The sequence below is a fragment of the Pterocles gutturalis genome, unplaced genomic scaffold (genome assembly GCF_000699245.1).
Source record: "Pterocles gutturalis isolate BGI_N339 unplaced genomic scaffold, ASM69924v1 scaffold7682, whole genome shotgun sequence".
In the NCBI taxonomy this organism is placed as follows: domain Eukaryota; kingdom Metazoa; phylum Chordata; class Aves; order Pterocliformes; family Pteroclidae; genus Pterocles; species Pterocles gutturalis.
The window spans coordinates 95,375-123,118 of NW_010110182.1; the positions used below are offsets into that span (position 1 = coordinate 95,375).

A 27,744-nucleotide genomic window follows, 5' to 3' on the forward strand; every position below is an offset into this window, starting at 1 on the left:
GGGCATCCACAGCTTCCCTGGGCAACCTGTTCCAGTGTCTCATGATCCTCACAGTGAAAAATTTCTTCCTCATGTTTAGTCTAAATCTGCCCTCTTTCAGCTTATACCTGTTACCCCTTGTCCTCTCACTACACTCCCTGATGCAGAGTGCCTCCCCATCTCTCCTGTAGCCCCCTTCAGGTACTGGAAGGCTGCTATTAAGTCTCCTTGGAGCCTTCTCTTCTCCAGGCTGAACAACCCCAACTCTTTCAGCCTGTCCTCATAGGGAGGTGCTCCAGCCCTCTGATTAATTTTGTGGCTCTCCTCTGGACTCTCTCCAACAGGTCCAGGTCTTTTTTATGTTGGGGGCCCCACATCTGAACACAGTACTCCAGGTGGGGTCTCACGAGAGCAGAGTAGAGGGGGAGAATCACCTCCTTCAACCTGCTGCTAATGCTTCTTTTGATGCAGCCCAGCACACAGTTGGCTTTCTGGGCTGCAAGCGCACACTGCCTGCAATGTGTGAAATGATACCCATATGAAATAAGCTTTGTTTAAGTGGTAGAAGCAGGAAATTTACCAGCTAATATCAGACACTGTTGTGGTACTTCATGACAGCTTATACAAAGTAGATTAACAGTTCTCAGCCTGAGAAACCTGTTTTCATCTTATAGTGAGAGAAATACTTTTATCTAAGTCTTGGTTATCAGTTTAGAGATTTTAAATTCAGCAGCAGCTTTGTTGTAGTCTGGGATGACCAAAAGTGCCCTGGCAGCCTTGTCCACTGCAGGAGTTCAGCCAGCCGCTTTTATGTAGCTGGGTTTCTCTCAGGGTGAGGTTCAGTAGGTCTTCTCTGAACACACCAGCACTTGGCACTGGCCTAGCTCCAGCACTGGTCTTTTACTCGCTGTAGCTCAAGAGAAATGTGCTTGCTGTTTTCCAACTCTGTTTTTTAATTCTCTAATAGCAAATTAATGACTTTAAAATTACTTTCAATTGGTTTGCTGACTTTCAAATACCTGTTTATTTAGGTATTATAAATTCCACCAGATTATCTTTGCCTGGCTGAAGAGGTGTGACCAAACTATTTAGGCTTTTGCACATACCTACTATTGGCATTAAGGCAGCCAACTGAGTAGATTAACTTTTATGGTTTTATAATGCCATGTTGTTTGCTTCATAAATATATACTATGTTGCTGTAATGATGTTCTACTGTTAAGGGTTTTCATTTTCACAGACTGCAAAACCTATTATGATCTGTTTTTTAATCGTCTCTGTCCAGCTTCCCATACATCCTCTTCTATAAAACACAGAAAAAAAAATTAGATTGGGAAACTTTGTTACTCTTACAAGCCCCTGATGAATTTTAAAAGCAGTGAGGCTTAGTTACATGCTTCCTGGATAACTGAAGTATTGTTTGGTAGAAAAACATTTGTCCAGTGTGTTTAAGGGAATGTATAAAATTTCTACTCAGTCATTGTTTTAATAGGTTTATAGAAGAACCAGGAGACCTTTCTGTGTATTCACAGCTTTTAGTTCCAAGCATTTGGCAATTCCTAGAGCTTCTATTTTACTTTTTTTTTTTTTTAAATGACAGTTCACTCATTGCCAAAATAATCTGCAGCTGCTAATTTTCTTGAATATTCCATTTTGATTCTAGGAAATTCATGCCATATTTCATTGATCCTAGATCTCTTTCTTCAATCTCAGTAAAAAAAAGAGTCAGAGAGCTGATTTCTTTTGTTTCTGAGGAAAGGAATTTAGATTGTGTACATTTTGCAGACTTTTACTAGAATTACAGCGGTTGAAACCTTTAGCTGGTGATACTCCCCTTCCTTGTTGAAGCCCATTTCCTGAAGCTGGAGTGACTAATGAAGATGATGTTTAGCCCTTCAGTGGCACTAGTGCTCCATAGCCAGCTGGCAGTTTAGTCAGTGAGTGTGTCATGTTAAACAAGCGTGAGCAGCAGAAGCCTTGAGTCCAGAGGGCTCATCTACAAGTTGAGACCCCTGGGCTTTCCCCATTGTCTGCCCTGCGTTCTTCCCACTGATGCTGTCAGAAGTATGTTCTTTCTCCTGTTCTTAGCCATGTATTTCATGACACAGGCACATGATATCTTTCAGCAGTTTAAACTGGAGGCTACAAATCTGCTGTAAATAAATGCATCTTGCGCAAATATAAATACAGTTTGAAATACATTTTAAAAAAAGAAAAGGCCATTCCTATGCAACTGCTCTTCTGCTGTGTAAGTGCTCGAGCAAGCTGGGAACACAAGTACCACTTGACATTATGGGAACTTGTACCATTAGTTTATATGTATTCATTGGCCTTATGTATAATTAAAATCTATCTGGTAGCATCTTCAAATCATAGTGTTAATTACTATGACTAAAGAAATGTCACAAACAGGAAAGAAAGGACAAGAATAACAGAAGTAGTCTTATTTAGATCACTTCTAGATCATTTTTTCTAAAAATTTTCAGTAGGTCAGTCCAACATCTCCATTTCAGAGCTGGCAGAGTCAGATAACTGTCTCTTTTAAGAAGCATTATCAGAGAAGCAGTTGCCTGGACAGCATTTCTGTAAGTAGACTTATGCAGAAACACAGAGACTACTGCCCAAGAGCGTAAGGGCTGCTCAGGAATGATCTATATTATCAGGAATGATTCCCAAGAGGGACTAGAAATCTCATATTTGTAGAACATGAATGTGTCAGCTATAAAAAACAGACGCGAATTTTACACTTGGCTTCTTCCCCTGTTCAGACTGCCTTTGTGCTAACATAATTGCAGTGAGTAGGAAAATGAAGAACAGTGCCATAGCATTTTCAGCTGAAGCAGGTAAAGAGCTAGGCTGCAGTATGGCCATACGGCAATGCTAGTAGCTTACTTCTAATCCCAGGGAATATGGTAGGTGCTTTGTTATTTTGATTATGGAATGGTGAAATGGTCCCCATGTATGTGTTTGTAGTGACTGAAATGTCTAAGATGCTCTAAGCCTGCTTTCCCTTATGACTTGGGAAGGGAAACAGGCTTTAATTCTCTTTATGCTTTAAGAAAATGGATTTAAAGCAGTGACTTGAGATGACTGCAGAATGTGTTTGATTGTGCTCCACACTGCTGGAAACCAAATCACCTGGCTTAGAAATGTTGGGTGTATACCAAACTAGGATACAGTTCTGTGCTTTTAGTTTGGTTTTGGTTTTGTTGGGTTTTTTTTCCCTTAGCTTCACCACTTCCAGTATTTTTCAATAGTTACTTGCTGGCCACATAACTCAGTTGCTGATCTGGAGACCAGCTAACCTGCATCATTTGGGAGGCAGCAGATTAGATCTAAGTAGGAGGAGCTGCACCAGTTGATTTAAAGACTTTTATGACCCTATTACAGTGTGAAGACAAATCAGCTTCGTTAAAAACAAGCAAATAAAAAACTGGAACTGGGGTTCTCAGCTCTGTGAAAGCTCCCAGTTATGCTTGGCAGGTGACTATCGCTAACTCCTAGTGCGATGGAAATGTGTTTCCCGTTCCTTTGTAGCTCTTTTAACTCTTGTGAACAGTGCATTATTTTGCATATTACATGTTGCTTGGTGCATAAGGAATATGGTGTAACTTGATTTGTATGTACATATGCCTTTTCAAAGTAACTTTGGCTGCAAATGTTTACTTCATTAGGTTAAATTATTATGAACTGAGAAGTGTAGATATTGCCTAGCTTTCAATAATCTTTTTGCCTTTTTTTAATGTACATGGATTATTTTATTCAGTCTAAGTGAAACATATAGCGGGGTATTTAATGCACCTATGTAGTAGGATCTTTATGTAACATAATCATAATGCTGGGTTTAAAAAACATCCATCCATTTTTGTGTAAGAGTACTGAATCTCACTGTTTGGTTCATTGGTTTTGTTGTTGTTTTTTTTTCCCTGCTTCTTGCTGCTTTAGGATTTTGGCATCATGTTTACACATCACATTGTAACAGTCACCCTGATAACCTTCTCATATGTAACCAATTTGACACGAGTGGGAACCTTGACCTTATGTCTCCATGATGCGGCTGATGTTGTCCTAGAGGTGAGATAACACGTATATCATCAGTGTCTGTTCATGGTATTCACTATTCTGAGAGCTCGCATGTCAATAGGTAGAATCTATTTGCTATTCAAAACAAGTATTTCTTAAGGAAAGAGACCAGTTCAAGATGGTAATGGTGATTAATATAGTGTATTTCCTTGCTAAAATATATTACACTTGTAGCAGTGCATGTGTGTGACTTTAGGCTGTTTAATCTGTTGATAAGTTGCTTGTACAGAGCAGAGGCTGGTAATGTGTTGCATGCCAGGGAGGGTTCCACACAGATTTTAAATATAACATGGTAAAGTTGAAAGCTCAAAGTTGCAAAATCTGGAAACTGATGACTGTGTGGAATAGAAGCTCCTGATTCTTGACCCCTCTGATGTGTTGTGTGGGACAAGAACCCTGTCTCCAAAAGAATCAAGGTCTCACGGTTTGATTCTGCTGTGCTTTGCTGGGCAGAAGGTGCTGGACAACTTAGTGGCTGTTCTGTGCATGGGCAGTGAGCTTACCTCTGGTCCTCAGGATTTTCCAGGTTCCCATGCCTTCACATGCCGATGCCAATATTAAACACTTGGATTTGAAGAAGAAGGAATGATTGAAATTCTTTTAAATCAAAATGGTCTGTAACTTCCATAGTGGCAATTTAGAGATGTTGTCATCCTGTATCTGCATCAGTTTTTAGACAATTATGGGTGATGCTGTGATTGGGCTGTCTGAACTCTCCATCAAGATCAAACCAAAATTAATAACTATTTTCTCTGAAATTATTTTTTACCAAAGTAGTTGCAGGGATCCTGTTATGCAAGAATATAGTCTCACTGTGTGAGTCACCTATTGCAGAATCAAAATCCTGCCATTCTGATTTGATACTGCAGTATTTTTTGTCTTTTTTTAATCTAGAAGGCACATCACTGCCTGAGATAGAAAGCAACACAGAATCTGGCTGAAATAATTGTATCTTTACAAGTTTATTTTTCTGTTTTAGCAATGTGTGTAGATCCATTCTGCTAGCTGAGTTCACCCAAACTTTCTTCATTCCTCTTTTCTCACCACCAGACAGATATACTTGACAGTATTCATTCCAGATCAGACCAGTGCCTGTGGAACTATAAAGTCACTGGAGAGCAGCTGTAGTAGGCTAAAACCTTATATTGAACACAGTGAGATACATATTTTGTCTTAATTCCTCTGTTCATTCACTGGCTAAGACAATGAGAAATTGCTGGTGTTCTCACATGATTTTGCAAAGATTCAGCAAGTATTCTTGCCCATGAGACACGTACTTTAGTGGTCTTTCTAGTCAATTTGTTCAGTCTGTTCTGACTGGAAATACTAAGGTGAGTCTATAAAATATAAGGAAGAGAATCATGACTCCTGAGAAATATTTACTAGAAGGGCCATTACGACGCACTCAACAGACTTTCTTTTGCTGGGGCAATGGGTCACAGCCCCGGTGCCATATGAGAGAAGATGGACTCCTACACACTGATGATGTTACTGAGGGAAAAGTCAGTGCAGAGGAAGAAAATTATCAAACTGCAAAAGCAGCTGGTAAAATATCTTGCCATGATGGGTGAGTGGTGCACCTGACCTGTTTTGTATACTATATATTTGTAAAAATGAAAAGTTATTTCCAGAGGCCACTAGACTCTTTCCACCTACCATTTCATAATGGAACATGTCCAGTGGAAAGCTGCAGTGCAACATTTTTGCTATTCTCATTGTGGAAAGTAGTATATATTGGTAGGAACACTGGAGGTGAAGTGTTTTCCGTAGATCTTAAGGCATCTGAAAGCCCAGAAGAGTCATAGTAGAATTTTCAGGAATACGTATCTATTCTCTTAGGTCCGAGTGAAAGTTATCTTAGATACTCAAAGCAGCCTAGCCACAGCAGGACAGACCAGACGTAGAGTCATATGCTTGCCTAGGAAGCCGTTACATTAGCTTAAGCTGAAATATAGGCTACTGATAGGCAACTTTCAGAATCCCAGCTAAGTTGTTTAAGGGGACTTGGGTATCATTTCACTGCAGTGCAGCTTGTGGTTTGGAAACACTGTAGCCTAACCTGCTGAAGCGCTTAAGATGCCACCTATTTGGGGACCTTGAGACTTTTCAGCTTCAATTAATGTGACAATTTTTGATGCCAATGTATGGATGTGAGTTGTTGACAATTTGGCATGCTTCTGGTGTATGAGCCTCACATAGCTGACAGTTCAACCTGAATCCTTTCTGTTGGGTTCCAGCTATCTCCTAACACACTTTTCTAAAAGAACAGGGAACGGGCACTTCAGACCAAGGCAAATAGCTGTGCTGCAAAAGGAATGGACTAAAATAGACTGGCAAGAGTATCTGGAAGAGCTGTGTTATTCGGTTGTAGTCATGGTTTTTAAGTTGTGTTGTATTAGGTGGCCAAATTCCATCCAACACCATACTCTTTCCTTTTATTTGTAGTCCTACCTTATCAATATCATTTGTAGATTTGTTACTTGAGAACTGATGAGCCAACATCTGTACTGTTTTTGAGAAATTATATTATAATATTAGAAGGTGCCGTAGGAATATCAGCTCCGCACACTATGAGGTGGTTAATGAGCAGTTTCAGTAAAGAGTAAGTAATTAGTAGACTCCTTCATTGAGGAGGAATAGAAGACTGTACGAAGACAAATGAGAGAAGCATGTAAAAAGAGGTGTAGGGCAACAAGTTAGAAAGCAAAAGTTGGGAAGAGAGCTTTGGAAAAAGGTGTGAAGAGGAGGGGTATAATCTTAGAGGTAGAAACTGTTCTGTATGGGCAAGAAAGGAAGAAGAGATGCTGTAGCCGAAGATAGGATATGGGGCACAATAGAGAATTTGAGATGAAGTTTATATATCGCAACACTAGAAGGTCAGAGAGCACAGCACAGGTGGAAGATGGATGGTGGAGAGAATGCAAGTGGAGCATACTGGAAAGGTGAGAGACGGGTAGATAAAGAGGTTGGGTGCAAGGACAGCATAAACACAATGGGGTTCAATAAAAGGCTTAGAAAAGTTTTGTGAATCTGAAATGGTAGGATTTCAAGAACAAATTTGAATGGGGAAGGAAGAAATGAGAGATGTACTCTGGTTTTACACTCTGTTTTTTTTCTAAGAAGATATTTTCCTGATGCATGGTGGAGAGGAATTACAAGGTCACTGTGAGATGGCCCCATGAAAATATTAGCCATTTCGTAAAAATTTTATTTCTTCTTCTTACAGCTTATACACAATACAAGAGAAATCAGTTGTCCTCACAGAAGTAAACAGACATTTCTTTCTTTTACAGGCTGCCAAAATGGCAAACTATTGCAAGTGTCAAAAACTGAGTGACCTTCTGTTCCTTACATTTGCCATTGTCTTCATTGTCAGTAGGCTTGGCATATATCCCTTATGGTGAGTAAGCATATCGTTTTCCTCAAATGCTGAGCGTCAAACAAGCTTGGAAATACCTATGTCATAATTGAACATGATTCATTGACGTTACTCTATTTCCCAAAGCACCAGGAAGAGTTTCAAACATAACCAGGTGCTGAAATAGCCTATTTGCTAAAGTGCCATTGTGTTTCCTGTGTGCTAGACAAGAAATATATGAGGCTTCTGCTGGTTTTAAGGTAGAAGTGGGTTGGAGACCACATAGCTTCAAGTTAGCAGTTGGTTGCCTGTGTTGGAAAGAAGTTAGAGGAGAAATAAAATATTAGTCACCAAAGACACTGACCAGAGGCTAAGCTTGGAGCTAGGATCTTCTCGTTAGCTTTCAGTGCACACTTCATGAACATGTTCAGCTTAAAAAAAAACACAGTGAGATAAGGAAAGTCTGTCACACTGAAATCAGTATAAGGATGTTATTGCCATGCAGATTGCAATACTGCAAGCTACTCCTTTTCCACCCCTCCACTGAATTAGGGGTCCTGGGGAAGCTGTGTAATACATACATCTGTGAAGTGTTACTGTAATCTCACCTCTTTGCAGACAAAGGCAGCTGTTTACATGTGCACATAGTCTCTTTTCTAGGTACACACATGTGCATGCACACAAACAAGACACAGATGTTCAGTTCTTTAGCTAGGGTCTACAACATCCAGAAGACAGCTGGCTAGTTAGGAAATACACTGTTGTACTTCAGTGTAGGAACCCATTCAAGTTTCTCTGTGTCCTATATATGAGGGGGGCTGGGAGAAGGCATTGGCCTCACTCTTTTGTGTTCTGGATCCTTCCTTTCTCTTGTATGAAGAGAACTAACCCAAATCTCTGTGTCCCTATGAGAGCAAGAGGGGTCTGTCATTGCATCAGAAGATAACAGTGGTAGTTTTGGTTTTGGGAAGCACCAAGAATGCTAGAAATGTTATCCTTTGCAGAGTTTTATTTAGAGATTACCACCAAGCTCCTTATTTAAGCACGCAGAGGATTTACAGATGCCAGTATCAACCTCTCTGCCACAGTTTCCTTTCAAATCCTCCATAATGATATTTCTTCGGGGTTTTGTTAATGCAACCAGGATAACACCAAGGTGCCCCTACGGAGCTGTGTCATCAGCTCTGCTTAACAGTACAATGTAGAAGTCTTGCTTAGCATTTAATGACTCCAAAGATAATGTGATAATGCCTGGTCCCTACTGTGCTGTGAGTTGGTGAAGGACCATGACAAAAGGAGAAGATGGATGGACACAAACTGTGTGTTTAAAATTGCCTGTTATTTTTTCTAAGGAGCGATTATTTGTTTCTTAAACAGCTTTGCTTCTTTTTCCTCAGTCATTCCTTGAAGCTAACTTGGCCATTCACTGAATTTCTGTAAATGAAGTAAGCTAGTTTTCCTACTTGCATGATCTGACATGGGAAAAATGGTGGCACTCCTGCTCATGGGATTTCATGTGCATGTTGCAGAAATGTAGGGAGGACCCAATTCCACCAGTGCAGTTCTGCCACTGGAGACTGCAGTACATGACTCTGCTTCAGGGAAGGCTCAGTAAAATGATGACTGGATGGGTTTGCAAAGGGGAAGTCATACTTGACCAACCTGATAAGCTTCTATGATGAAATGGCTGGCTTGGTAGGTGAGGAGAGAGCAGTGGATATAGTCTACCTTGACTTCAGTAAGGCTTTTGACACTGCCCTCTGGAAGATCCTGAGAGAAAAGCTGATAACAGATAGGCTAGATGAGCAAACAGTGAGGTGGACTGAAAACTGGCTGAGCAGCCAGACCTAGAGGGTGGCCATCAGTGGTATGAAGTGTAGTTAGGGGCCAGTAACTAGCAGTGCACCCCAGGGGTCAATACTGAGTCCAGTCCCATTCAACATCATTAATGATGTGGATGATGTAGCAGGATGCCCCCTCAGCAAGTTCGCTCAAGTTCCAACCTGGGAGAAGCAGCTGATACACCAGAGGGCTGTGGGGCCATGCAGAGGGAAAGAATCTCAACACGCTGGAGAAATGGGCCAACGGGAACCTCGTGAGGTTCAGCAAAGGGAACTGCGATGTCCTGCACCAGTATGTGCTGAGGGCTGACCAGCTGGAAAGCAGCTTTGCACAAAAGGACCTGGGGGACCTAGTTGAACGTGAGCCAGCAATGTGCCCTGGCTGCAAGGAAGGCTAATGGTATCCTGGGGTGCGTTAGGAGGAGTGCTGCCAACAGGCTGACAAAGGTGATCCTTCCCCTCTACTCAGCAGTGGTGAGGCCACACCTGGAGTACCATGACCAGTTCTGGACAGGAGAGATACCAGAGATACAAAGCTACTGCAGAGAGTCCAGTGAAGGGTCACTAAGATTGGTTAAGGGACCGGAGTACCTCTGACATGAGGAAAGGCAGAGAGAGCTGGAACTGTTTAGCATAGAGAAGAGAATGCTTGGGATTAATATTATCAGTCTATATAAATATATGAAGGGAGAGTGTAAAGAAGACTGAGCCAGGCTCTTTTCAGTGTTGCCCAAGGCTAGGATCAGAGGCAATTAGCATGAACTGAAACACAGCAGTTTCCATCTTTTCACTGTGAGGGTGACTGAGCACTGACATAGGTTGCCCAGAGATCTTGTGGAGTCAAAATCCTTGGAGATACTCCAAAGCCATCTGGACATAGTCCTGGACAGCCTGCTACAGGTGACCCAGGTTGATCAGGGCAGTTGGACAAGATGATGTCCAGGGGTGCTTTCTGACCTCAGCCGTTCTGTGATTCTCTGAGTTGCCCTATGTGTTTAGCTGTGACTCCAGCATTTAAACCTCACTCTGTATTGTTTGAAATGGCAAAGAAGGAACTGCTGACTTGGAATTTTTTGTTATCCAAACACAAACTTTACCAGATCACTGCTGTGTGCTTGCGTTGCTGAATAGTCAACAAAGAGCAGATTAATCTTGTCCAGAGTGCACGATTTTGAAGGAGATAATTAGTCTTCACACATAACTAGAAGCAGCTGCCCAATGTGCTTTTTCTCTTGAGACATCTGAAAGTCAGCAAGGTCAAGATTTTCCCATCCTTTACATCCTTACTATGGTAGTCAAGTTCAACCTGAAGTGTTTAAAATAACACTGTGTTTTTATAATTGGAACCGAAGCTCAGAAACTGGAGATTCATGCTGTCTCGAGTGATTTCTGTGAAGTGTTAGAGCCAAGTGTGACACTGTGCAGGAAGCCCTTGCTAGGACTAGGCAAATTCTAAAGTAAAGATTGACATGGCTAGTGGGAATTGGGCATTGTAGAGCTGAAGCCTGTGTAAGTGTCCCTAATACACCTTCATGCTGTCTGGCTGGTGGAGTCCCAGAAGAGATTACCAGCACAGTGATAAGTTACCTAGCAAGTGTCAAAACTTGAGTCGTGCTTTACAGCTGTGGCATTTTGTGCTGGTGTTCTGCGTGAGCTCATCCATTCCTGTTTATGTTAGGTGACAGCAGCACTTCCATGTCACTTTAGATTGAACCTCGTCTGAATCCTGCTCTATAGAGTAGCACTGGCCCAGTGTGCTGAAAGAAGAGTAAAAAGAAAAGCAAGTAGTTCTGGGGAAGGGAGAAAGGGAAGAGGTCTGCACAGTAACTTCTGGTCTTGATGTCAGCTCCCTTGGGCTAATGAGGGCAGCAGGTTACAGCTGTCGGTGAGGTTTGTTGCTGCGACTCTAGAAGGCAGTGAAGGCAGAGGGATTGTGTATTACGGGAATGCAGCAGCCGACACTGTGCTGTGTGCTCCTGTGTCACAGATGGCGTGGTTACACTGACAATCCCTCTGCCTCTTCTCTCCCTGAATCGACAAAATAATGTGTGTATTTATTTGGATATGCAAATGGTTCAGTGTGGTGTATATGGTCTTTGATTTTTAAGACCTTCTTGTTTCCAGACCAAAGCCTTGAAGGATGTACTCCTGGTGGTTACCTTATAACAGCTCTAGTCACAGAGCCCAGAGGCAGTTTCATAGTTCTCTGCTGGACTGTGGCCATTGCGTGTGGGAGTCAGGGTTAGCAGGGATGAAGCATGGGACGTACGAGCTTGTCTCTCCCAAATCCTTTTTCTCTCTGAAACAGCAGTTCTAAATCTTCACCCCCATTAGCTTGCATGTCAGCAAAGATGAGTCATTGGAGTGGCAGCAGGCCAGGAAGCTTAGTTTTGCTCTCCTTTGCTGATATTCAAAATAGTGAAATTGGGAGCCTGATTAATATTACATAAATATGCAAATTTTTCTAGCATAAAAACTGAGAGGTATAAAATTGGTAAAAGGAAGACTGTAATTTATAAGAAAATTTACTCCACACAGGAAGCCGAATACCCAAGACAGGCTTCCAGAGACATCACTTATGAAGCACTGGCATGCTGTTGTGCTCCGGATTTGCACAATTGCCATTTAATTTTGCATAAAGGTGCTAATAAAGAATTCAGAATGTATCAAATGCTGTTGTTTGAAGGTTGTTTTGCAGTGGGCCTAAGACAAAAGGAACTGGCAATTAGGTATATATTTAGCAGTCTTTCTGCAAGGCATCTGGAGTTCATTTCAGCAATAATTCAAAAACCCCAGGACACTTTCTGCCTCCTGCTGCTAAGTGAATGTAGGAGTAAAGCTGCTATTTTCACTGACAAGACATTTTGCTTGTGAAATTCTCCCACTTGCGCATAATCACTGTTCTAGCAAATTACAACATAAAACACAACTCTCCATGAGTCAGGGGGAACATAATGCCTTCTCAGGTGATAACTGAATTGTGGGGACAATGAAACCAATCTCAAACGAAAGAATTGATATAAATTATGTGAGACCTAGGCTAGTCTAATCAGGCTGGGCAATGCCTTTCTTTATTTCAATAAGCCTTGCAATTCCTCTTCCCCAGGCCTCAAATGCTTGTTTTTGCTGTAGCTACATGGGCATAGTCTCCTCTCGACTGATAAAGGAATGGTTTGTTTTTTGCTGTTGTTTTATTTTTTCTTTCAATATCCAGGAAGAGAAACTCCATGGAGTCATAATATTTATTAATCATTTTGAGGTGTGCAGAGGACAAACAGGCATAATCCATTCCAGGAGACATGAGTGAAGAAGGTGATGCACTGCATTTTTCCAGTCTTTCTTTGTTCATTGCTAGCTGCAGGGTCTGGGCTCTACAGGAGACCCAAGACTACTTACTTACTTTGCTTATTCTTCTGGAATACATGCTTTTTTTGACAAGTCAGTTTGAATAAATCTCCTAATGCTGTGAAGAGTTTGGTATCTGAAACTTGTTTCACAGTGTGACCATGAACCAAAGCATTTCCAAGAGCTTCAGTGGAAGAAAGGTGGCTGGCATGGATGGAGATACAAGGTTACTAAACCTGTTCATCATTTTAAAAGATAGCTTAAGGCAACTGCAGGTAATGGTGTAACTTTTGGGTTTGGAAGAAGGAGAAAGCTCCCAGGAAAGCTAGGCTGATGTTTATCAGGTGAAGGCACCAAGCAGGGTAAATTCAGGTTCTTTCAGGTTGCTCTGACTACTACTAGTATGCAGTTGGTTTTCACTACTTTTGGTTATTTTTATAATCAGTTATATTGTATGAGAGGTGGAACACAGTGGGCTTCAGAGAAGTGTTGCTGACAAGTACTTCCATCAAAAGGCCAGGAAGCAGGGAAGCAGCATTGGTGTCATGCGAGCTGTGAGGTCTCAGCATGCGCATGTTACATATATGCACTGACAAATGTAAAACAGCGGTTTAACTGTACAAATCTAAATGAAAGGCTGATTTAAGCTGATTATAAAGAACATAGGTCATGTTCTGCATGTGCTGTCCCTCAAATTATAATCCAGGGAAATTTGGTATAATCCAGGTGGTCTGTATGCCTTCCTTCCCTTAATCTCTTCAGACACTGTCAGTGCCCGGCCTACTGTACCGCGTTAAAACTGTGAGGACAGACAGTCAACCGCTTGGTTAGTTGGTATGGTCATGTTTAATGTTAGTAGGCATGTCTTAACTGGATCTTCCACTTGTGAGTCTGTTTGGAAAGGTTCTGTCAAAAAAAGAACGGCAAAAATAATTCTCACTGTTACAACTCAGAGCTGTTGCAGGTGCATGTTTCCTCATCAACTGCAACGTACGGTTGCTAAATGGGATTTTTATGACAAAAAATCCTGTATAAGCATGGATCTGCCAGTCATCAGAAGAACAACTTTGTTCCATGTTATTCTTTCATTTTTAAACTCATGAGAACATACACAATCTGGCTTATGGCTGTTTTCTAATTGCCTTTTCATGGCAGTGAGTATCTGCGTGAACCAGACAAGCATGATATATATGATCCTCGCTGAGTTAAAATTAACTTCTGTTCACCATGGTGGGCTGCAATGAGCCCTAGTTACTTATTACCAGGCTTTCTCTCATCTCTGCATGACTGGCTGCGTAGCTCTTCCAGAGTTTCATCACTAGTTGAACAACAGCATGGAATATAGCCATGCTGTTAATGCACATACTGAGTCTCCAAATAGTGATCCAGTATTGCCAGTTTGCACTGTTGTCTCTCCTTTCTTTTATCCTGGAATCAGCTTGTCTCCGAGCAAAATTGCAGCTTGAGTTATGAATAGGGCAGCGCAGAGCCTCCATGAGTAGCAGCTGCTGCAAAGATTTGCCGAACCTCTCTTTTTCCTAGCTTTGTTCTTTTTCTAGCTGATATTGACTGATTTTCTGCAACTCTTAACATGCAGGGAAGTTGAGTCGTCATCTTTCATACTGGTTTTCTTTCCTGGCACATTTTCTCCCGTTTGGCCCTTGGAGCATGTGTATTGTGGGAAGGCAGCATGTGGACCCCAGCACAGTCACCCTGCTTCATTCCCCTGAACATATTGATAAAGCAGAAGGCTCAAACCTACCCTTTAGAAGAATCCTGCTATGTCAAAACAATGCCTAGGTACTAGTTAAAGCAAGAATCCTGCTCAGTTACTTGGCATGGTAAGAATTTAGGTAGCCAGATAAATCCCAACTGCCCAGACCTTGTCTGGACTGTGAATGAACACAGTGTTCTGTGATGGTTTTAGTTACTCTCGCTGGATCCTGAAGTCAGTGAAAACCTTTCTAGCCTGGCCAGTATTATGTATAGAGTTGGACAAAGTCTGCTCTCTGTAGAATCTCTGTTCTACAGAAAAATAACTTATTTTTTTTATTAAGAAAATAAATCTCTAGTGACACCGTTATGAGTTCATTTTGCTCAGAATGTTGTCTAAACCAGAGCACAATCCAAGTTGTTTGTGGTAGCAGATATTGAAGGAATAAATTATGATTTTGATCCAAGATACTTGATTCTTGATGTTATTCATGCTGTCAGCGAGTGGATGCTGTAGAACTAACAAAAATTATCTAATGTGCTTATATTTCAGGCTGTTTGTAGTTTCAGCAGGCATCTTATAACCCATCAGTTTATCAAGAGCATTTAATAAAGTTTTTGACGAGATAGCTAGAGTGTATTTGAAGAACTCATAGATTTCAATGTATGGATTAAAAAGAAGGTTTAATTAACTTAAGTCTCCATAAAGTTACTCACATCTCTTGTCTTAGCTCTTTAGCAGAGCATATATAACGTCGTCATCTCATCTGCTTTACAAAACGTTGTCTGATGTTGTCCTTCCTAATGCCTGGTTATTTTATTTCCTGAAATTGTTTGCAGTGCTTGTGAACTCAGGCCTCCAAGTGTTACATGAAGCAAAGCTGAAGTCTTTGGAGTATCGAGTTAATACTGATCCAGCTATTTACAGGGAAGCTATAAGAAATTGAAAGGTTACAGGTGTCATTCACCATTGCAAGTTTGCAGTACAAATAACAAAAAGTGGCATTTACTCAGTGTTTCCATTTTAAGATTTTCATGTGATCACAACAGGAAAAAAATACATGAAAAAGGATTTCATCAGACTTCCAAAGCCGATTCTTATCCTCATTTTTAGTTTCTACAGAATGTAGCCTGTGGTTGTAATAATGCTTTCTGATGTCAAGGATAGGCTGCTCAGTCGGTATTCTCACTTTCCTCCTTCTATTATGTCCTTTCTAAAACCTGTGCTCTGATTGAAAATAGGGCAGAAACCATTGCTGTGGCACCAACATCATTGGTGTTTTTCTTGTGGCCAGAGACGTTAGCCACTTTTAAATCAGCTCAGCAAGCCATGGTGACTGGAGAGTATGGATGACCTGAGGAAGCTGAACTGAGGGTTGCATCCCCCGTGGTAGTCAGCTTCCAGTATAAGCTGCTTTGTAGTCAGCTGAAGTTCTCCAAGTCTCCTCTGAAATTGCATCACTTTCAGGAAGGAGGGGAGAAAAAGAGGCTGACCATGGGAATTTGCAGTTTGACTGGGTTGTTTGTTTTTTTTCCTAAAACAGAGGTATGTGAGGAAACTTTTCCCCAAAACACATCTTTAAACATTGCCTAGTCTGTGGAGGGGAGAGCTGTGCTGGGACAGTAGTTCAAGCATGTGCAAACATTCTGCCTCTTCTCAACCCCTTTTCTCTTAGAGGCTGTATCTGTAGCACCAGGGTTTGCTGTTGGTGGAAGATATTTTGTAGTGCTACAAAGTCGATACAAAAGCAAAACAATGCCACTGGTTCACTGCAAGCTGCTGACGTATGTGGGACATAAAAAACATGGCTGTACAAAAGCATGGTAGTATGATAGTTAACAGCTTGAAATAGTAAATAGCTTTTGAACACCATGATCAACAGCTATGATGAAGCTAGGGTCTCATTAGTGCTCAGCTACGAGGTAATTGTGGCTAAACACTTCAGGAGAAACCCAGCATCCATGTAAGTGAGCACTTTTGTTGGCTTCATCAATGTTGCACGACGGCAGAGTTTGACCCATAATAGCTATGAAAGGAGAGATCATTATTTAGAAAATTGGATTAAACTGAAAATGGTTTAAGGCTGATTTCCCAGACTTTAGTGTGGAGGAAGTTGTTAGGATGCTTGTGGGGGCAAAGGTACAGTTGATGAGGTTTTTGGTGTTGATTTCCCCTCCCACCCCATCCACATCTTTTGGCACTTCTTCCACAAATTGACCACAGTACTTGAATCATTTGTTTGAAAGATGAGTCCCTGGCAGACACTGTGCCACCACTCTTCCTTCAGCTGCATGATTTTTATGGATTTTAAAATTATTCCATTACTCTAGCCACATGTTCTCAGGACTAGACCAATGAATCCGAATTGTGGTACTCATACTATTGGTGGAATGCAAGCCACCTGAAAGACATTGAGTACCTGGCAGAGAACTGGCTGTAGTTGTTCTGTGATGGTTTATGGGCTTTTGAACTAGTTCTGTTTAGTTCCTGCATTTACAGAAAGTTTGCATAATCTTTTTCTCCCAAAAGTCTGCCATGGCATATAGCTAAACACAAGGCACTGTGTCAGTGTGTGCTGCAAAAGCAAGGGGAAGAAATATTCCTTGAGCCAGAGGTACTGCACTTATTTTCAGTCAACAAAAAGAGGCATGGGGAAGGCTTTTTTGTTCTCTGATACCCTATTTTGCAAAGACTGTAAACTGGCCTCCTATAGTTTGCAACAGATGCCTTTCCTGTTCGGAGAATAATGTGAACTGTAGGCAAATAGATCTTGATATGTGTTCTCTGTTGCTCATATGAAAGTTTTATGTGTGTCTGGAGATTTTCAGATTTGGAAGTGTCATTCTTAGCATAATGTAGTTTCTCTGTGCCTGTGTTATGATCACAGGCCTTTTCACAAGCATTTTGCCAGAACACATTACTGATACAACGTTTTGCTGAGTATAATTACATTCTGCTAGGAAATTTGAATTCTCTCCATATCCTAATGTCTATGGAAAGACTCTCCTGAGATTTGAGCTTGGATTGTGAAGGTGTCTCTGACCTTTTATTCTTGTGTTTTTCTATCCACAAGAGTGGAAATACTATTATTCATACCAGTGACTGCAAAATCAGTTAATGGGCAGTAACTGTTGATGAGAAGGAATTCAGTGAAGAGAAGAGCACAGCTGAACCCAGGACAGTGACAGCTTGATCAGAATGGTGTCTTTTACAGTGCATCAAACATTAATAATTTCCTGCCTGTTCCGTCATTTTAGTTAAGTAATTGGAAATCCTATTGATCTATGCAGGGCTTAAAATAACACTGTCTCAGTGGCAGACCTGTGATTTCTGCAAAGAGGTATTGTTCCCGATTAGTATTAGAAGAGGAGCCACCCATCTCTGCAGCAGCTGAGCTTGTATTAACACTGTGTCAGGAAATCCTCTGATGTGGGGCTGGTATGGGTGAGCAGAATTCCATGTGATGCTGAGCTCACTGTTAAAATTGAAGCGTGTGGATTTAATGTTGATCTGAATACTGACACAAGAGTTTATATCCCCTCTGTTGCTGTATTTTGCAGAGATGTTTCATCAACTTACTCTCTAAAAGAAGAGGGTAATGAGCATCGCCAACAAAAAAATTTGAGGAATCCGTTTGAGATGCTGATGAAAGATCATCTCTCTCTCTCTCTCTCTCTCCATCCTTCGGGCCCTGTTTCATTGATGCTGTGTCAGTGACCAGTTCATCTGACTTCTCAGTTCACAGTGGGTCTCTGCTGTTCACCTCATATTTGCCATGCACTGATTAGTAGCATAAATACTAGTCTGGGGGACTGAAAACCTAAGAGACAGCAGGATCTGAGAAGGGAAACCAGGTTGTTCTTTCATTCAGCAAAAAAACACATCTGTTCAGAGCAGAACAGTGATATAGACACAGTCCTAACAGCAGCTGGCCAAGCTGAAACTCAGAAGAGGAAGAAGTTGGCAGTACAGCCCTTTATGTACTGGATTTGCTATAATTAAATATTTAGCTGTGCTGCAGCTTAAGGGCTCCAGGACATGCAGTTGCTATAGACCAAAGTTTCTTGAATTTAATTAGTATTTTGCATGTCATTTCATACCCTTCTCAGGTAAAAAGTTGAGTCTCTCGTGCAGAAGCATCTGTGTGTCAGATCACCTGTTGTATAAAGGTAGTTTAGTATTGTCATTGTAACAGGACAGCTTGGGGTATGAAGACCTATTAGATTTCAGTCAAGGTCTAAATCCCAGAGATAAATCTTGACTACTGATGAAATGTGGCAGATTTATCATCCTGTGGCTGATCAACATGTGCACATTCATGTACTTTCACACCCCACCGCCTCTTCATTTATCTGTGAATCTCAGGGGTTTTTTTTACCTGTCAGTTTTATGGGATCTTTTAAGCAAGTAGCCCATAGTGTTTTATAAAAAAGCTAATGAATTAATGGTGTGTTATCTACACCATTCAGCTTGATGTCATCTGCAAATTTGCTGAGGGTGCACTCGATCCCACTATGTCATTGATGAAGATATTAAACAGTACTGGACTCAATATGGATGTGCGAGGGACACCACTTGTCACCAGTCATTGACTACTGTCAAGATGTGGCCATCCAGCCAATTCCTCATCCACTGAACAGTCCACCCATCAAGTCTGTATCTCTCCAGTTTAGAGAGAAGGATGTTGTGGTGGACCCTGTCAAAGGCCTTATGGCAGTCCAGATGCATGACATCCGTAGCTCTTCCCTTGTCCACTTATGTACCCGCTCCCTCACAGAAGGCCACTAGGTTGGCCAGGGAGGACTTGCCCTTGGTGAAGCCATGCTGGCTGTCTGGAATCACCTCCCTGTCCTCCATGTGCCTTAGCATAGCTTCTAGGAGGATCTGCTCCATGATCTTCTCAGGCACAGAGGTGAGGCTGACAGGTCGGTAGTTCCCAGGGTCCTCCTTTTCACCCTTTTTAAAAATGGGTGCAATGTTTCCTTTTTTCCAGTCACTGGGGACTTACCAATTCTCAGATGAATGTAAATAAGCATTTTACTCTTCCACCTATCCCTCTCTTTTTTTATCTATCTTCCTTCATCTCCCTTTTCTCATTCCATCCCTGGTGCAAGACAAGTGATCAACTTGCAAGAATTAGTAACTGCTATCCGAGAGCCTGGGCCTGTGTCCACAAGTTGAGGAGAGAGTGTAACGGTAACTGAGTCAGTGTATGGGCCTGTTGCTGATAGCCTGCCAGGTACTGCTTAGCTGGCTAGATAAAGAGTTAGATGGTAGAGGAAAAACCTGTGTTATTGTTGATGTGATGCAGCTGATTGTTTAGTAGTTGTTGAAAACATGCAAATTGTGTTCTGCGTGTTCTATTGGAGTGGTAGTACAGTAAGTACAGAATTACCTCTCCCAGTGGCTCAGATATTGTGGCAGCGTTCCAGAAAGTCTAGCACAGATTTCTGTAAGAGTAGATTGGATCTTAAGTGTTGAATTTGTTCTCATTTGCCTTCATCAGCCACACTACATAAGTCAAAATGCTAAACTGAGAGCTTTACACAGCCAGGTGCACAACCCTGCTTGGGATACATTTAATGAGAGAAGAGAGAAATATACCTTCCGTGAGATTCTGTTGTTTTGTCCAGTTATCAAAATCTTTCAGGGCCTCAGAAAAAGTGCGGCAGTCCAGAACCTGTTTTCAAAAGCAGAAGCTAACATTTTGTTTCAAATCACAGAGACCTGAGAAATGCTGACCAAAGTTTTCAGAGAGGTAGAGTACTTGCAGCTTAAAGTAATTTCTCCCTGTGAGATCAAGTCCAGCTGTTTCAAGTGAGAGAGTCAAGAATCAAAGTTTCCATCATTTATTATGAAAAAATGGTATTTAACCACTGGAGAGCTTTGAAAAAATCCAGCAAGCTTGTTTGCAGATTTAACTGCCTGCCTGTCTTTTTGAGTATTTGAACCTAAGATTTATTTGCATATACATCCCATAGGCACTTTCTTCTTCATGTAATCCATTCTCATGCTGCTTTTTTCAGTCCCTGTTGTTTGTGTAGTTGGTTAAAATGCTTCAATTGAATCCTTTCAGCAGTGGAATTGGTGGAAAGTTGTCTAACCTTTCATCCCTCCCACCCTTCCTCAGTCTCTGCAAGTAGAATTTCTCTTTGTAGTTTGCCCATTAACTGCCCGCTGGTTTTTCTCACCATTTCAGACTTCTGGTGTGAAATAATTGATTTATTCTGAGAGAGTTTGCTTTCCTCCATTTTTTTTTCTATAGTTTTCTGTATTTTTAATTCAGCTTCTGCTCAGCACTATGTGCTTAGACATAGTCTTAGATTCATCTGCACACCCAGCCTGCATGTCAGATCCCTGACCCCTCTTAGCATTGCTGGGCAATTAGTGGGATCCTTTATGCAGCTTTAATGCAGAGTTACAGTCCTGTCCTTAGTTTGCCAGACATGAGCAGGTTAGAAAGAGGTCTGCTTTTTCAGTGAAGGCTTGTTTCCCATATCTAATGCACAGTAGATGACTCATTTGCACAGCAAAACTGCTTTTGGAACCAGAAGCACTCTTTTTGGCCTTACTGTCTTTCTAATATTTTAGACTTCTGCAAGAACAGACCATCTGTATCTCTAATGCTGCTTTTTTGACTTGACTCCTGTGGAAGTCCCCAGAGGTGAATTTGGTCCAGTGAATGAACATATAAACAGAAGCCTGTAGAAACTGCCTTTGCAATTCTGGAGCACATTAAATTTTAGACATAAAAAAAAGACAGCTGGATGTAAACAATGGTAGCTTTACATACAGGAGTTATTGTTTTCAAGTTTGAATTTGATATAGTGGTTAGAACTGAAATGAGTACTAGTGAAGTAAAACAGTGCTGACTACAGCTGTGTTTTGATATGCATGAATGTCCCCTTGAATTATGAAGTGGGGTGTTACTGTGCTATGTAGAGCTACCAATGGCAGACAAAATTGCACAAAGCTGAGTTTTAGCTGACAGACTCAATAATGTGATGGGTCTTTTGAAAACTGGAAAATGTTTCTTTTTCAGATGTTCGCTCCATAAACAGAAGACAGTGTTAAGAGCACAGCTGTATACTAAGGTTATAAAACTCCACTTCTCAAGAAATTATGAAGCAAATGTGCAGCTTAGTGTAAGAAGGCAAAAATAAAAGGGTAGAAAATTTGTTATGAAATGCCCTACAGTATTAAGGCCAGTGTATTAGAAATCACTGATTGATTTTTGACCAATGCTGTTTATACAAATAAATCATTACCACTAAATGTTGTATTCTGGATTTGCTGTCTGTACATACTTATTATTTATACTATTTGAGCTGATTTTTATGTTGTTGGAAAGGATTGTAGCAACTATGATTGCTTATTACAAGCTGAGCCCGGTATCTCTACCTTCTCAAACCAGAGCTGGGCTGTTCTGAAGCCCTGACAGGACCTCAGTTCCATCTCCTGCCTTCAGACAGAGCTGGTGCAGCCCAAGAGCTGTGCAGTCCTTTGCTTGATTAAATGTGCCATCTAGTGGCTAGCAGGGTGATAGTTTAAAAAAAAAAAAAAATCACACAGACACGGACACACACACACACACAGGACACCAAACATAAAGCCAGCAGGGAAAATGGATGGAGGTTGACAAATCCTTATGTTCCCTTCTTTTTCTCCCCCTAATTAACAGTCATTCATAGGTCATTATTTGTTTCAAAAAATGCCATTGTTTCTACTGTATGTTGTCTACTCTCTGCTCTCAGGCTGTTTGCTGAAGTCCGGGTTGAAATCATCTACTGTGGTGAACTACTTGGGCAGAATAGTTACTGCTGTATTCACAAAGCTTCAGAAGTCATATTGTAACATCACCGTTACTGCCTGCATCTGAAATGTTGGTTCTCAAAAACTTGGTTCAAATGCCTAGAACTGCCTGAATTTCTTTAATACCCACACTTGCTGCCCCCAAGTATCCCTGTGGTCCACCTGTCCTTTATGTAACTGCTAAGCCTCTCTCTTGCTTATACATAAGTGGTGTGCAAATTGGATTTTGTGCAAAACAAGGCCACAGAGCTTCCCAGTGCCTTAGTGGGAGGCACCCAGGATGTTCAAGACTCAGGCTAAGCCCCTTGACTGGTTGATTTTGACTTTGGGTTCCTGTTAGTGCTGGTTTCCACTAAATAAGAGTTTATTTTAGGACACTCAGCCAAAGCCTTCTTCCATTCTTAGAAAACTCAGTAAGAGGCTGAATCCTGCCACACATGTGCCATTATTTCATGTGCCGCTGAAGTCTCACTTCACCTGAATGGTCTCAGACTGTTTTCAATGCCATGTAGCACATCATTCACGTGGTTGATACCAAGAGGGCAAAGGTATCCATAGCTGTGTACACAGAAACAGACCCATCGGCTTTGAGATTGGGTTTGGGAGAGAAGGCGTCGCCTGGCTCTTGGTACAGGTTTGTCTGTGTTACATTGGAGAAGTTGCAGCTCACTGTCACAGCCTGGGAACACAGTTTGAAGAACTTGGTACTGCATGTGGGTTGCACTGTAGTGTCACAGTCCTCATACATGCTCTTTACCCTGTGCTAATACGGTGGCACCTAACCCCTACTGGAGGCAGTTGAGATGGAAAAGCTTGGTTTAAAAAAATTGAAAAAAGTAGTCTTTGTTATTAATCAGGGAAGCAGTTATTTGAGACAAGCAACACCTGCCAGCTTTATAAAAAAAGCTAAGAATTTGACACTGAGGTTCTTTGTTTTCTATATGTGATGTTTGCAAAATGAAGTTAAACACTTAAAGCCACATTTTGATGTTTCTCTCTGGAGACACCTGTGTGGTTCAGTCTGTGTCACTATTGCTCTAAGAACCAACTATCTGTGTCTATCCCATCTATTCAAGTGCTTGTTATCTTGATTTAAAAAGGGCTTCTTTTAGGTTGTTGGCTTAAGGAAACTAATTATTTTTCTGTCCCTTTCTCTTCTAGGGTATTAAACACAACGTTGTTTGAACTGTATGAAGCTCTGGGCAATTTTCCTGCCTTATGGGTCTTCAATGTGCTGCTTGTGATTCTTCAAATTCTGCACTGCTTTTGGTCTTACCTAATCGTAAAGGCAGCCTACAAAGCTATTTCAAAGGGCAAGGTAGGTAACACATCACAATTCTGTTTCATGTTTAGTATTTTAGCCTTTTCAGTGTCAATACAGGGTCACTGACTTTTTGGTTACTTTTTCTTTCTGATTCATAAGGTATTACTGAAGACACATATTGTTTTATGTAAACTCTTCTTTCCTTTCATGGAAACTTTCTTCTACTCCTCCTAACAAATGTCAGATAAGTTACTATGTTCTTCATAATGATTTTATTTATATGTGCTTCCATACTACTTTTTTATAATCTGGTGCACTGACCCAAACTACATTAGTGAAATAGGATTAAAAAAAAAAAAAAAAAGAAGCAAACTGCTTTCTTGGGACTGCCGGTTCTGTTTTTCTTCTTTATAGTAGTTATTAGCAAAGTGTTCATTTCCCAGCTGGTAGTGGTAGTAATAATAATACAAATTGTAATTCTGATGCCTTTGCTAGTGGCAAAGTTACAAATCACAGCCTCTTTTGGGTTATGTACTTTCTTTCTAGGATTCCTACAGCAGGACCATTTGGGATAAAATTTAGTGTCCTGCTGCCATTGTTATATTTGACAGGGAGATATAATTCACAGAAATACTAGCCTGCTTGTTGTGCAGACACGGCACTCACATTTAGGTGATAGAAGTAACATTTACAGATCATGTAAAGTACAGGACATTTTGTCCTTAAAGAGTAGAGCACATGAATAGGTGTTTCAGACATGCCACGACCCCCAAAGTGAGTAGGATTGTTCTGTAGAAAACTGCTTTCTATGAATGTACTGGAGAGCTCAGCCTTGTGCTGGACAGAGCCCAGAATCTGCCACTTGCTCTGTATGAAAGACAGTGCATTCGTGAACTGTATTTTGCCTGGAAGCCACACGTCAGTCTCCTCTGCTTTTGGTGATTGTTAGCCTCAGCTGTCCTGTCTGAATTACACCAGTGACTTCAAAGAGTGCTTCATACTCTCTCTTACTCTGCTTGTTTATCCTTTCCCTTGTGCTGTGCTGGAAGGCTGGGAAGTGGAACCCCTTGCATGTAAGTTTCTTTAAATCTACTGTGCAAAATATTTAACCTGTGCAATACTGGTGTTTGTGGTTTTAATTTGTCATTTCTGCTTGGTATTTTTGTCCATTGGTTGTTTTTATGTATTTAAGTGAAAGCTATCTTTAAAGGCCATTTTTACTTCTTGCCTATGCATTGCCTAATACCGTTCAAACCCACTTATCTGTAGTATCTGGATGCTATTATGTTACAACCTTTTTTACACATATATATCTGCAGGATAAGCAGCTGCTCTGTCATCATCCAGGGAGCAGACTCAAGAGCTTAAGTCCTCTGCCTTGTAGTTCAAACAATTGCACAGGAGAAAATTTAGATTATACAAGAGCAGAGTTAAACCCTTTGTCCAGGTTAAAAATGCGTGTGTACGACGTACACACAGATGATCCTTCTTCCTTCAGATCTTAAATTACTTCCTCACTTGCAACCCTGTTCTTTCCATTTCTGCAATAAAATAAGCAGTGTTTTCACAACACATTACAGATGACTTACAGTAGATCTTCATCCTTAATTATTGTTTTGGTTTTGTATTACTAGTATCCCCCTTTGGAACAGCTCAGCTGATTTATTATTATTAAATTTGTAACTAATCCTGATCGTCTGTTTCTTACTCACTGTTATGCTTAGGAGTTTTACAAACCTAGATATATATTTTCTAGACTCCTTCTGTAGAAATGACTCCAGTGGGTTCTTTTGGGGATAAATAAAGAGAGCTAAGTACTGCAAGATGTGTTGCATTCATATCAGGTTTTAAGTGCAAAGACCCTGTTACGTTGCTGCATTTTAAAAATAAAGAGTGGATTGCATGTTTAACAGAAGTGGCTGCAGCAGAGAATCTTCTGATTGTTTGGCTTCGGGGCAGGATCCTTGTAGAAAAATTGACAGTGAAGCTGATATATTAAGAGAATTTAAGATGAAGCAGAATTTTTCTATCATCTGGTCTGCCTTCACATTGATCACAGACACTCAGTATGGGTGCTGGGCCCATTCTATTCTGTCTGATAAAGGTATAATCCTAAGTGTATTTCTGTATCCCCAACAGCTTTAATATAAAAGTTCCTTTATATTAAAGAGACTGAAGTAATCTGTTAATTGCAGCTGTGTAAGTATGAAATCAAATTTCTGACCTCAGTTGAGGTTCAGATTCATGGGTGTCAGAATTACAGGCTTGTTAGACATTGACATTAAAAACTTTACTTTTTAGGAGGTATATGGGAACTGTGTGTTTCTTTTTTGTCTGTTCCCTAGTGGAATAGTGTCACTCAGCTGTTACGATATTGCAAAGATGGTGTTAACATTGGGAGCCCCTAAGGCAAATGGCTGTTTCTGAGGCAAGAGCTGGAGAGCAGAATTGTCATGAGGGCTTTCGGGAGCAGAGGAGGATTACTATAAGCAAAACATTACATGCAGTAGACCAGTTCTTTAATTATTTTGATTTCTTCAGGAAAAATAACATGTTTTTTGCCCCCTGTATGTCCATTTGCTATAGTACAATCAATTGTAACTCCCGATGTGTCAGTCTGCACAGCATGGATAGATTCTGAATGAATTAGGAAGCTCAGCTATACAAACAGGGTAGAAACAGGCACGGAAGCTGTGTCTTTAAAGCTGCATGCAGCTTAGACTTCAAACCTTTTTCCATTGATGCTTTTTTTTTACATAATTTGATGCATTTTTTACCAGTTTTGGAGATTTTCAAGATCAGATTGGGTAGAGCTCTGTGTGACCTTACCCGACTCCATAGCTGTCCCTACTTTGAGCAGGAGGTTGGGCATAGACTGCTGAGGTCTCTTCTGACTTGAGTTATCCTATGATCTTACACATTGGCGGTGCCATTATTACCTCCCTGGGAAAAACATCCCATTAAAAACAGGGCAGGCAGGGCCTTTTCTTTGCGGGTTTTTCTTTTGTTGCCCTTGTTTGCTCTCCTTGTTAACCTGCCTTTTGTTGGCTTTCTCATGTTCCTACTTGTTTTGGGTGCACCTGACTGAATGGGGTGGAGCAAAGTCATCTCAGGGATTCTGAGGGGATTCAGCTCTCAAACTTAGCGATCTTCCTCTGTGACCTTCAAAGAACTCTACAAAGGAGGAGAGCAGGCTCCTTAACCTAAGAAACAGTATCCACCCAGCAAATGGGTACAAACTGGCAGGGAGGAAGTCAGCTAGAAATTATCAGGAATTAGCAATTACCGTCAGTCTGTTTCTCAAACAGCTTTCCAGGGACGTGATGGGGCAGACAGGTGAACTGCTCAGCTACATTTGTGGTTCATGTGATAGGGACTGGAGTTACCTGGTGCGGTGAGTTATGTTTCGGCCAGTACTCCTGTCTCCTTCTGCCAACCCATATTCCTGCTCCCTGGAGCTGTGTGGCAACAAGAGAATAAATTGGGAGATGACGGGGAGGATGTTGCATTGGATATTTTGTGTTATCAAGTCAAAGAGAAGCAGCCCAAAGGAAGGACAGGAAATAAAGTTGTAGTAGGTAGGAGGGCAGAGGGATGGAGGCTAGGTTGAATTTGGGAGCGTGGATTGTTGGTTCCTTCAGTGGGTACAAAACCCTATGCTTTGAGCTCTGTGTCCTCACTTTGGCATGCCATTCAGTGCACCAGTGCAAAGTTCTCACTCTGCCTTTGCACATGGCATGTGTGTGTACAGGCATCTGTGTGTGAAGTGAGGCCACACAGTCAAAGGCAGAGAAGTGTGCCAGAACTGAGATATCCTTCAAAGCTCAAACTGAAAAATGTTTGAATTCTCTGATTCTGGCTTGAACCAAAAAGGTCAGTTGTTTCCTTACAATCACCTACTGCTTGCTTCTTTTTCAAATTCTACAGGTAGCAAAGGATGACCGCAGTGACATTGAGTCAAGCTCAGATGAGGAAGAAACAGTACCTCGTTCAAAGACCCTGCACAGCACTATCACCGCTAATGGGACTGGCGGTGCCAATGGGACAAACGGGTATCTTACTGGTGGCACTTGCTCAGAGGAGCACTAATCCTCGAGTTCAATCACAAGACACTAACAGAATGAACTGTTTGCTACTGGAAGTAAATTATAAGTTGTGAATGCGGTTTCTTCATATATCTCAGCATCAGAAGCAATTAGGAGTATCAAAGCATTCTGATAGTGCACTGCCGTATTTCCTGTTTGTGAATGAAGACAACACACCATTCTGTATACGTAGGCATGCTGTATGTGTATGTAACTGACACAATGGGAGCAGTATTTTCACTTGTACTGTCTTTGAAATATTAT

General features: G+C 41.1%; 1 protein-coding gene across 1 annotated transcript in view; it reads left to right on the top strand.

Annotated features, from left to right (window-relative positions):
- The window catches only part of CERS6 (ceramide synthase 6), a gene marked incomplete at its 5' end in the record, with an annotated part of 86,927 nt that extends 59,443 nt beyond the window's left edge, over nucleotides 1–27,484 (top strand). The window contains 5 exons of the mRNA XM_010073241.1: nucleotides 3,924–4,052; nucleotides 7,355–7,461; nucleotides 23,293–23,449; nucleotides 24,445–24,468; nucleotides 27,323–27,484. Of these exons, the coding sequence (XP_010071543.1) occupies nucleotides 3,924–4,052; nucleotides 7,355–7,461; nucleotides 23,293–23,449; nucleotides 24,445–24,468; nucleotides 27,323–27,484 (579 nt within the window). The remainder of the gene's footprint in view (nucleotides 1–3,923; nucleotides 4,053–7,354; nucleotides 7,462–23,292; nucleotides 23,450–24,444; nucleotides 24,469–27,322) is intronic.
- Nucleotides 27,485–27,744: the final 260 nt, after the last annotated feature.